General features: G+C 42.0%; 1 protein-coding gene and 1 long non-coding RNA gene across 2 annotated transcripts in view; one reads left to right on the top strand and one right to left on the bottom strand.

Annotated features, from left to right (window-relative positions):
- Positions 1-124: 124 nt before the first annotated feature.
- On the top strand, positions 125-9,168 carry LOC309604820. The gene is made up of 2 exons (XR_014231084.1): positions 125-249; positions 730-9,168. It is a non-coding gene; the product is annotated as an uncharacterized lncRNA (long non-coding RNA).
- PAFAH1B2 (platelet activating factor acetylhydrolase 1b catalytic subunit 2) overlaps positions 7,814-11,623 on the bottom strand; it is a 24,867-nt gene continuing 21,057 nt past the window's right edge. Inside the window, exon 6 of the mRNA XM_082339784.1 lies at positions 7,814-11,279. Within this exon, the coding sequence (XP_082195910.1) occupies positions 11,001-11,279 (279 nt within the window). The 3' untranslated portion in view covers positions 7,814-11,000. The remainder of the gene's footprint in view (positions 11,280-11,623) is intronic.

The following is an 11,623-nucleotide window of genomic DNA, read 5'->3' as shown; positions in this document are numbered from 1 at the left end:
AACAGCAAGACTGCCGGCCCGCCCGCTGACGTCAGGGGAAACTGACACAGATTTAAAGGGCCAGGCCTCGTTTGGGGCCTTAAAGGGGACGCCGCTTTCCAGCTGGAGGACTTCTCCCACCCCTATCCTGTTACCGGCTCCTCTTTCATTATCCTGACCTTCTCTGGAAGCTCACTTTGGATTAGATGGATGTTTCCGTGAAGGATCTCCAAGTGTTGGATTCTCGTTGACAAATGCTCTTTTTCACACGTAAGGATCACCCTCACCCCCACCACCACTGCCATTACCACTAACATCCTCCACCCCGGGACGTTTTTTTTTCTCCTAATTATCTTAAGAAAAGAAAAATTTCTAAGAACTAGGAAACTGCCCAAGGAGGGGAAGCCGAGACAGAAATGCCCGAGGAACCCTGTGCGCTCCACTTCTGGGATGCTATCCTAAGGAAATAAGAAATACAGATAAAAAACGTGTGGGCAAATATCCTTATCACTGTGATCCTTATAATACAAAGCTTAAAGGAAACAGCTTAAATGTCCATAATGAGGGAGTGCTTAAATGTACTATTTTCATGAAGCCATTGAAAGTGATGCTTAAGACATTAAGGGACATGCAAGCAGAGAATTCAGGTTATGACACTATATAAACAGTAGGTTTTCCAAACACACAGACATGCATAGAAAAACGTTGAAAACTGCATAAAATTTAGCAATGATTACCTTTGAATTACAGGTGGCTTTTTAAATTACATGTATCGGGCTTCCCTGGTGGCGCAGTGGTTAAGAATCTGCCTGCCAATGCAGGGGACACGGGGTCCGGGAAGATCCCACATGCCGCGGAGCAACTAAGCCCCTGCACCACAACTACTGAGGCCACGCACCACGACTACTGAAGGCCACGCCGAGAGGCTGTACAGAGAAGCCACCACAGTGAGAAGCCCATACACCACAGCGAAGAGTAGCTCCCGCTCGCCCCAACTAAAGAAAGCCTGCGCGCAGCAACGAAGACCCAATGCAGTCAAAAATAAAAATAAATTTAAATAAATAACACGTGTCATATCATTTTCCTCTAATTCCAAAAGTATAGACAAGTTCAGGAAAGAAAGAAAGAAAAAAAGATCACTGGTTGGATGGTTTTTAAATTTATTTAATATATTTTAAAAATTTATAAATTTTCTACAATGTACACAAATTCTAAGAACATATCTAAGACAAATTAGGTATGTTTAAAGGGAAAGAAAGGCCACCTCTGAAGTTGTCAGATACCCTGATGAAGCCACCTAGGTCATTGGCTTGTCAGGGTTCTCTTGCTTGCAAGATTCCAGCAGACTCAGTCCCTGCCCCTGCCTTACTACCTGGGCATTGTTCCAATAAGGACTGTTTTAGCTTCTAACCTGTTATAAATATGTATTCATTCCTGCAATAAATATTTAATGAGCACCTACTAGGTACCAGGTACTGTTCTAGTTATACTGGGCAAACAGTGAGGGAGAGAATTAGACCTAGCCCCTGCCCAAGCATTCGTACGTGAGGGTGAAGACCAGAAGCAAGCTGCAGGGGCTAGAGAACTCTAGAACCTTAGCAGACTCCTGGGCCAACCCCTCATTTTACAGATAGGCAGAGCGAAGCCCAGAAGAAGTCAGCTCATGAGTAGCTCACTAAAGTCCCCTGTGCCTTGGTCCAGTATTCTATCCCACACATCTATACAAACCTGAATCGGAAGCGGAGGACCCTCAGGATTACAAGATGTATCTTCATAGTGAGCCCTCCATGCAGTCAGCAGCCCAGTGTGGAGAGTCAACGTAGATTTCCACATTCCAACTGGACTTCACTTTTTCTCTCATCACAAACCTCCCAGTAAATCTGGAACTCTAAGAAATACTGCCACCCTGAGCTTGAGCTCCTCACTCAGGCTGATGTGATTTAACTGGTCTATGCTGTCTGTGCCAGGAACTTTCCCGGGTTCTGTGAGGACCACAAGTTGAGGACCGGAGCATCTCTGTCGTAGGCTGGTTGGTGCTGAGGCTGTACTGAATAATCCCAGGCTGGGCTTGGGGGTGGGGACAAACATTCCAACTCTGCCTCAGGTTTTGGGGCAAAATGTGCCTCTAGGCCTGTTTAAAATGCTCATGGAGACCCTACTTGCAGTTTTTGAATCACAGTCTCTAGAGGTGGAACCCAGGAATCTGCATTTTAGGAAGCACTCCAGAAGTTTGCTATGCACAATAAATTTTGAGAACTACTGCTCTGGGGCCAAACAACTGTGGACGATCAATATTTCTGTTTGCTCCCTTTCTCCCGGCAACATCTTTTCCTTTTTCAAGGTCTCAAGGGCTTAACCCTGAGTGTTCAGACAGGGTGGGAAGGCAGCAGCCCTGTGTTTTCTTGCTGTTCTCAGGTCTGCAGAACTTTCCTCAGCCCTGCTGCCCCACTCACGGTGGGTAGGAGGGTTGGGGGCTGGGGTTGAGACAGCACAAGCCTGTTATGAATAAGCCCTTTCTGAGGTTTGGCAGCCCTGAGTGGAGAGAAGGCTTTTTTTGTTGGCTGCAGCAGTCAGCATAAAAGAAGGGCAGTGCTGGGTCTCAAAGCCAGACTTCTAAGTGCAAGGAGATGTCAAGTCCTGAGGGAAGGCCCCCTGGCCTTCTGCACAGGCCCAGCTACTGCATTCTCTGCCATGTTATATAAAAAGCCCAACCCCAGCCCTGGCGATGAAGGGGGCAGTGTTGGGTCACAAGGCTGGATGACTTCCTTTCATTTCCCTGTGGGCCATCCTTCTGAGCCTGAATGCAGAAAGGACCTGGGAAATGGGACCATTCACCAGGCAGCTGACAAGGTTCACAGCTTTCCACGGGTCCAGCTCCATTTTGTGTCACAAGATTTTCAGAGTTTGGAGCAAGAAGACAGGAAGGAAGCTTCGGCTGGCTCAGGGGTATTGTTAAAATGAACTTAAGACTCACCAAGAGCAGGATGCTGTAGGAATCACAGTAAATGGATTAGCTGAATCCGATCAAGTAATTTAGGAATCTGGGTGGTAGGTAGTGGCCATGTCTGTAGGTGGGTGGCAGAATCAAAACAGACTTTAGAATTAACTAATGGTATAACTTTAACCCAGAAAAAAAGGTTGCAAAACCAGTCCCCCTGAAGGAAATGAACTTGAAGTTCCCTGTTTTCACTGTGACGGTAAAAAGGGCTCAGTGTATCTACTTGGAGCTCAAATAGAATTGTCCTGGGTATAGGCAGCCCCAGAAGCAAGAGCACAGCCCTTCTTCCCACCATGCAAGTTCTGTTCTTTCCCAGAGCTGCCCTCATGTCTGTTTATCTCTCCATCAAGGACTGTGAAGAGGGGGTGCACAACAGATTAGGAATCAGTTAAAGATACAGTATTTACTCTTGTCATTCTGGAGATAAGGTCTCATACCTGTCCCACAGCTTCATGGTGTTGTGGAAAAAACAAGGACTTTGATGATAGAAAGTTCTATGTTTAATTCCCTGTATTGTGCATCTTAGGCAAATTGCAATTTCTGAGCCTTCAGGGTCCACCTCTCATCTCCATTGTCCTCCTAAATGCCGCACACAGTGGAGCTGGGCTTGACTGAATTCATCATCCTGAACTATTGTCTAAAGAGTAGAAGGGGAGTCAAGGGAGAAGAGCTTTGACCAAGTGGCCAGGACTTTCTGCCAGAGACAGATCAGCCACTTTGCATTTCCTAAACCTGCGTTTTCACCATTCAGAAGGGGAAATGTGCACAGTGCGTTCAGGCCCTGCATCCGGTTCCCTGTGGCCATGTGATGGAACCAACATCAGGGCTTTCCAGGAAATGAGGCTGGTCATTAGGTTGCTGAAAACAAGCAGATGAATAATTGATCAACTCAAATCTGTGTCTCCAAAGATCACTGATAAAACTGAGCCAGCCATCCTCCTATTTCAAGAAAGCTTGGGTCTCTGGCTAAGAAATCAGAAGATGCAACTGAAGAACCTTTCACTCCTCTCTGACTGTATCTAAAGCTCACATACAGCTACCCAGTCTTTATTCCAAGTTGTTCTTATTAGAACAGGTCCCCTCTCTTTACACTCTGGCTCGGACACAGGCTACATCCCATAGCTGCTTCTGTTATTTTATTGGTTCCTAGAGCCTTCACAAAGGTGATTTTCTCATTCACGATACTTTTGTTCCTCTGAACCAGTCTAGCTTTTTCTTCTAGCTTCACTTTTCCTATAAAAACCATCTTTATTAATTCCATCTAGTTCATTTTTTATTTTTTTTTGAAGTATACTTGTATTATATTGATGTACAATATTATATGTTACAAGTATACAATATAGTGATTCACAATTTTTAAAGGTTATACTCCTTATAGTTATTATAAAATATTGGCTATATTCCCCATGTTGTACAATATATCCTTGTAGCTTATTTAACACATAATAGTTTGTACCACTTTATCCCCTACCGCTATCTTGCCCCTCCCCTCTTCCTTCTCCCCACTGGTAACCTCTAGTTTCTTCTCTATATCTGTGAGTCTGCTTATTTTTTATTATATTCACTAGTTTGTTGTATTTTTTAGATTCTACATACAAGTGATATCATACAGTATTTGTCTTTCTCTGACTTACTTCACTTAGCATAATACCCTCCATGTCCATCCATGTTGCTGAAAATTGTGAAATTTCATTCTTTTTTATGGCTGAGTAGTATCTCATTGTGTATATAATACCACATCTTCTTTATCCATTCATCTGTTGATGGACACTTAGGTTGCTTCCATGTCTTGACAACTGAAGATAATGTTGCTATGAATATTGGAGTGCATGTATCTTTCATAATTCCATCTAGTTCTAATCAAACAATTCCAGAAAATGTCTCAATAATTTTTGTAATAGGTATATACTGCATCTTTCTGTTTTTCATTGTTCTTAAGTAAATTTATCACTAGCTGGAATAATGTCTACTGTTTCTTACAAGCAGCAGCATAATACCATTGGAAGGACAGAAATTGAAGTCAAACGATTTGTATTCCGGTTTCAATTCTGACCGTTATTGGCTAGATGATCATGAAGAAATAACTCGATCTTCTATCCATTCATTCATTCAGTGCCTAGTGTGTACTAGTCACTAAGCTAGGTGCTGGGAACACAGAGATGCTTAAAACACATTCTCTGTTCTTAAGGAATTCATATCTAGCAGTGTAGAAAAGTGATTAAGTGCAATGATAAAAGATTTACACAGGGTATTATGGGAATTCAGAGATGAGAGACCTAGTACAGATATGAGCTGAAAATAGGAGAAATCAGAAAACATTCCAGGATTCTCTGAAGGATTCTTAAAAGATGAGTAGGAGCTAGCTTGGCAAATGGGCAAGAGCATATTCCAGACAGAGGGTCTCAACTTGGGGCAAAGGCATAGACTCAGAGTTCAATGCTATTGGCATGAAAGTTCAAAGTAAGAGGTGGGAGGATATAAACGAACTGAAGAGGGCCAGGTCATGGAGCACACTGGATGTTATATTTAATAGCTTGGACTATCAGTGGTTATCAAAGAACATGCTGCAGTACACTGATCTGTCATTAATTTTTCCAGGGGTGCTGTCAAAGCTTTATCAGTGTGTAAAATTTGTTTTTTTGATACATATTTTTGATGTGATTTAAGATAAAATAAGCCAGCAAATAAGCAAGAGGCAAGAGGCATAGCATAAAATCAGGCCCAAGAAAGACTATGTGTTTAGCAAAACAAGGTCTTTGCTTTGTGGCTATGTAAAAATATGTAGCTGAGTTAAGGTTTCACCCCTGCCTTGGCTGGAGAAAAGCAGGGATGGATTCTCCTGCTGGTTCCTTCCCCAAGTAGATGCTGGTGAGGGAGCTTCCCCTTCCACCACACTACCCTCTCTTCCACTTCTGGGCCACTGAAGAGGTTCACATGGCATAGTTTGGAAACAATCAGCAAAGCCTCAGGCCCCAGGCTGCTTTCACTGCTGTCCTGTGATTTAAGGGGAACCTGTGACCAGCTCACAAGGCAATGCCTCTGGGGGGGTGGGTGGAGCAGAACTTGGTGTGATTAGATGGGGAGGGTGGGCAGGGGGAGGCAAGGAGAAAAACAAAAATACCTCAGTTTAGTATCTCCAAATTTTATCCTTTTATAGGAGTAAATCATTTTAATCCAATAGCCTCACCATGGTGAGAAGTGATAAAGGGAATGTCGCAAAAACCATAGACACTTTTAGCTGCTAAGGAACATTTTATTGGCATATCAATCTGCTGTAATCATCGCTGGCGTGGTTGGTGGTGTTAGTCATCAGGATAGGCCCTAATGGGCCAGGTAAGTGACCCTTGCTCTGGTCACACAGCTCTAAAGAGGTCGTCCTTGGGGCAGATGTGTTAGCTGGGGGAGGCGAGGGTGATAAAGGAGAACTATGTCCACATTGTCACTAGCAGCCACATTGTTATACTGAGACTGAGGCCATTCACCCAGGTCGGATGAGGTGGTCCACAGCACACATCCACAGAAACCCACCTGCAGAACTGTCTGGACTCAGGTATGGAGTGGACTTCAAGGGAGGCAGCTGTTTTCTGAAGGTCTGACATGAACCCTCATTCAGCATTTCCATCTGCACTTGTGGCCCCCACCACCCCTCAGCATATGGAAGCTGACAACTCCTATTTTAATCATTCTGCCATTTATTACTGACTGTACTTACACTTTCTTGTTTTAGACTTTAAATCTTATTTCACTTACCCAGGTAGTATCCTCCTGTCAATCTGAACTTCCTGACATGTTAATACAGTTGCCAGTCTTGGAACCCCTTCACGCGTACCACCAAAAATTCTTGGCTCTATAAACACAATTTAAATTCTACTGCTGGTTTTAAGGTGGGAAACAAGATGGCCAGATAATGCACTTTAAATAAATTCTAATAATTCCGTGGCCACGTGGAGGATGGAATCGAAAGGGAGTATATTGATTGCAGAAAGACTGAAGGAAGCTGTTGCCTTTGGCCCAGGTGAGAAGATTTGTCACTTCATTCCCAGGACTTTCAACTGAAGGGAAACTAGGGATGTATCTGCAATGAACTCAGTGAATCGGAATCTAGAGCTAAAAAGACACCCCAGGTTGCATGAGTAGTGGTTAAGAGCAAGGACTTCGACGTCAGGTAAAGCTGGGTTCGAATCCCAGCTCAACCATTTACATTACATGACTCATCTTTGACAAGACAGAAAACTTCTCCAGGCCTCCCAGCCAACAGTAAAGTGGAAATGCACCTACCTAAATTGCTTAGGTGGTTAATCTATGGGAAATGTTATCCTGAAGCTTTTCTCCCTAGATGACACAGGAACTCAGAATACTCCAATTAATTTGAGGCATTTAAGTTCAAGCTGGGCGTAACAGTAGAAAGAAATATTCCAAAGTGTAAAAAAGAAGAACTGGTGATTATCAGCATGAGGAATGGAGAAACTGTAGAAATTGGGACAATTAACGTGAATAAAATTCTAAAGATTTGAAATTAGGAAAAAGGGTCAAGAGGTCAATTTAATGACTTAATTCTGTTTTTAACTACCAGATACTATTAACAAATCTGAAACATTTCGCTTGACAATATTTCCATTTAACTACTTAGGATTCCTTCTATCTGCTCATCCTACCCTGCCATTCTGCACCCCCAAGGAGATAAGTGATGAGGGTCAGCTTGGTACATTCAGTGCCACAGAAAAGCAGCAGGATGATCTAAGTATCCAATTTGCTTGTGATAAGGTAGGAAAAAAAACATCCCTTCTCTCTTCATTGGAATTCAAACTATGATAAAGGAGACAGAAAGACAGCAAGTTTGAGTGAAATGTTTACATTTATATTGAAATATGCACTAAAACAGAATGAGTTCTACTAGTCAATGAAACTTTGCCAAAGCGGAAACACAAACTTCCGTTGGGGAGGTCCAGTCAACTAGCAGCAGTGATCCCCAAGCAGGAACACCAAGGAGAAGCCTGGGAGACCCCACCCCAAAAAGCCTCCTTTCAAGAGATCCCAACTCACTTCTCCCACATGCACCCCACAGATTCAGGAGCACAGCCAGGCTCCTCATTTTCATGTATCTTTAGTTTCTTCTTCGCTGCAATAAATATAAAATTGGCAATGCTCATATACCACAGCACAGACAATATTTCAGGCTTTAGCATACAACTGTAAACAGTGACTAGGTTAAACAAATAAAAAAGATAAAGAAAGTTGAACATTATTTTTAAACAACGACAGAATTCCTAAGAGCAGGGCATGAGCTACTCAAGATTTGTTTTGTTGGGTTCAGGTTTTTCACAAAAAATTCAGGCTTAGACAGATGTCCAAATAGACTCAAGGTGGTAGCCAGAGCACTGCCCATGGCAGTCTAGAATATGTGGGCAGCAAAACAACATGCCCTAGATCACCCTTGGCAGTACATCTTCAACCTGCCACATTCAAGACGGGACTGCAGAAATCTTTATTGTGCCATCACCAGCTGCCATCTAGTGTAGTGGGAATGGGTGGGCAAAGGAATGAAAGTTTGCTGGGAGACAAACAGAATTAACACCTCTGCTGGCTGCCTGGAAAGTTGGCCCCTTAATCACAAGTAGGACATTTCACTTGGACAGTGCATTAAACTTCATGTATGTGTGTGTGTGTATATACTTCTCATATATATATATATATGAAATCCAAAGATTAAGCATTAAGTTCTGTCACTGCAACAAACTGGGGTGTCAATCAAAGAAAAACAGATGAACACTTTTTGCCTAAAGCAGTGCAAAGAAAGCTGGCAAGAAATGAAAGTGGACTCAGTATCTGCACATTAGCAACGGGGCAGACTTTTATTTAAAAGGCTAGTGGTTCAAATACTATTGCTCAAATAGCTCTGGTAAATATAAAATGTAGTTAACATCCAAGGTTTATACACAGAAGCAAAGGAGCTGAAGGCCAGCTCACAAAGGGATATTTGATCCTTAGTCAAGAGAGAAGCTAAAAGCACATGCTGCAGGAGTAACCTAATGGGGTTTGTTTGGACCATACTCCTTCCCTCTGACAACAGAAAAAGACCTGGATAGGAAACTGTCTTTTCACACACAAAATTGTGGCTTAATTAAATCTCCTCCCTAGAACTGTACCTCAGCTAAGAAAAAAAAAAAATCTGTCTTGAAAAACTCAAGAACCTGGGCTACTAAAAATAAAAAGGAAAATTTAACATAGTAAACAAGTTTAGTAAACACCACGTATATTTTCAGTTGTTAATGAAGACATGATACATTCAGGAAAGTTTTTGTTTTTGTTTTTTTTAAAGACAAAAAAACCGAAAAACAAAATTCCCAGAAAAAGCCTCGACGAGAGAAAAAAAAAAAAAAAAAAAAAAAATCAGCCCAAGTTCCATCCCTTTCAGTCAGAAGCTGCTCTTAGCACAAACCACAAATCCCCCTCCAGCACACAAAAGCAATGCCATGTGCCTTGCAAGCAGAGTAAGAAACATATGCCTTAGTTACTGAACTTGAACCTTGCAAGCAGAGTAAGAAACATACGCCTTAGTTACTGAACTTGAACGTTAAGCAGAATCACTGCAGAGCACATTTTGATGGGTTACTTCAATATCCACCTGGTCCAGTTTAAAGTATTTGTTTGTAAATCCAGTTTGTACATATTCCATAGGTATATTAAACAATAAACCACCTGTTGTCCTATTATTTTTTAAATAGCAGGTCTTGTAGCTCAACAAACCATTAAGATTATAAAGAGCTCTCTTGAAAGAAATTCTCAGATGAAGATGTATTAAGGAGAAATCCTGAAGGTTAAACGAAGTTCTTTTTTACTAGTTCTCTTTTACTAAAACAGTGGGATCAAGCAGAATGTCTATTCGGAAGAGCAGTTTCACCATTTCCCCATGAGACAAGGCCAAATTTTTCTGGACTAATAATAATTTAAAAACTAAGCCAATAAAAATAAAATAAAATATACACCTTAAAATACTACAAAACTTGAAATAAAGTCAGGGCTTATGGAGTGGGAAACAGAGTTCTGATTTTTTTTCCCCCCCAAAAGAAGGAAAACTGTAACAGGTTTTAAGGGAAAAACAAAACAAAACAAACTAGAACTCTGAATATGGATAGCACTACACAGACTCTATAGCACAGACCACCACACAAGAATGAATTACACATCAGTAATATCATCATGAGAGTAACTGGCTGGGGATTTATACTTCCAGCAACAGAGCTCCTAGGTCAAAAACGTGTTAAAAGCTTGTAATGTTAACAAGGACCCCTCCCACCAAAAAAAAGAGGGGATGAGGGGGAATAGAGGAAAGGCTGCATGCATGGGTCTATTACAGACATGATATTCAGCAGCATAAAAATAATACCCTCCACTGAGTCCCCCAAATGGGGCAAAACCTATTTTTCACTGCTAAGCATGGGAAAGATTAACAGAGTGGAACAAATTCACCTGTAACCATAGCATCTCCCATATCTGAATGACAAGCACGTTCAATCTGATGTTATATGTTGCTATAACATTGAGAATACGTATGAGTAAAGCAAAATAAAAAACAAAAGGCTAAATTATGAACTTTAAAAACTGGAAAAACATCTGTTTTAAAGCCAAGAAGGTGTTATTCTAATTATTATTATATATGACATAATCCATAGAAAGAAAGGCCAAGGAAAGAATCTTCATTTTGTTCAGTACTTAGGCTTGATGTTGTCCTAGGAAAAACAGTGGTAAGTCAATGAATGTGTCACACATACAACTAAAAAGTCCCCTTCTGGTTTCCAATGAATTTAAACAACCATCTTCCTTGGCTAATTTTTCTCCTGTGTCAAACAAACCTTCTATGTACAGGACCAGTTTAAATCCCTCCTCCCCTTCAAACACTAGATATGAACATCCAGGAACATTCTACAATGCAAAGTGCCTTAAGAAAGAGAAGGATTCTGTAGTGCCAGTGATATAACTGATCTGAGGAAGCTGGGACGCTATTAACACTGATGGGAGCCAGTCAGGCAATGGTGGTTTGTTTTTCCTCAGGTGTTTCCTCCAACAATTGCATGATCAGTTCATGGAGGGGTTTGCAGATCTTTGCGTAGCCCCCTCCTGTGAGATGCAGAAAATCAAACATGTCGTGGCAGGAGATGGCACCGTCCGAGTGCACGAAGCCCCCATCTGTATCCAGGAGCTGAACATTGGCAAGTTTCGGCAGGGAAACCTTGAGGAGCTGGTTCACCTTGGCATTCTTTTGCCTTAAAGGGTTGGGCTTCTCACCTCGAGGTAACAAACCCTGGGGAAGAGCAGAGAAGAATATAAGATGAGAAGACTCACTGTTTTTTCCTACTTACTTGTGATTTCAAATATCCCTGGAACTCTCTACTTGGCACTTGTTATACCTTTGATTTCTGAAACACCGGAGTAGACTGGTCTTAATGAAAGTTCTCTGACTATTCCTCCTAGGTTTCTTCCTGAGTTCCTCCTCCTCCTCCTGTCCCTTAACTGCTGGTATTCTTCAGGGTTTTGTCCTTGGCCCAGTACTCTCTCCACCCTACACACTTTAGCCCAGATCTCTTCCTGGAGCTTCAGAACTGTGTACTGAACGTCCAGGTATAGAACCAAACTTGAATGCTCCTG

This window comes from Balaenoptera borealis (genome assembly GCF_965194805.1).
Source record: "Balaenoptera borealis genome assembly, chromosome: 11".
NCBI lineage: Eukaryota > Metazoa > Chordata > Mammalia > Artiodactyla > Balaenopteridae > Balaenoptera > Balaenoptera borealis.
This window is presented reverse-complemented; position numbering and strand designations above follow the sequence as displayed.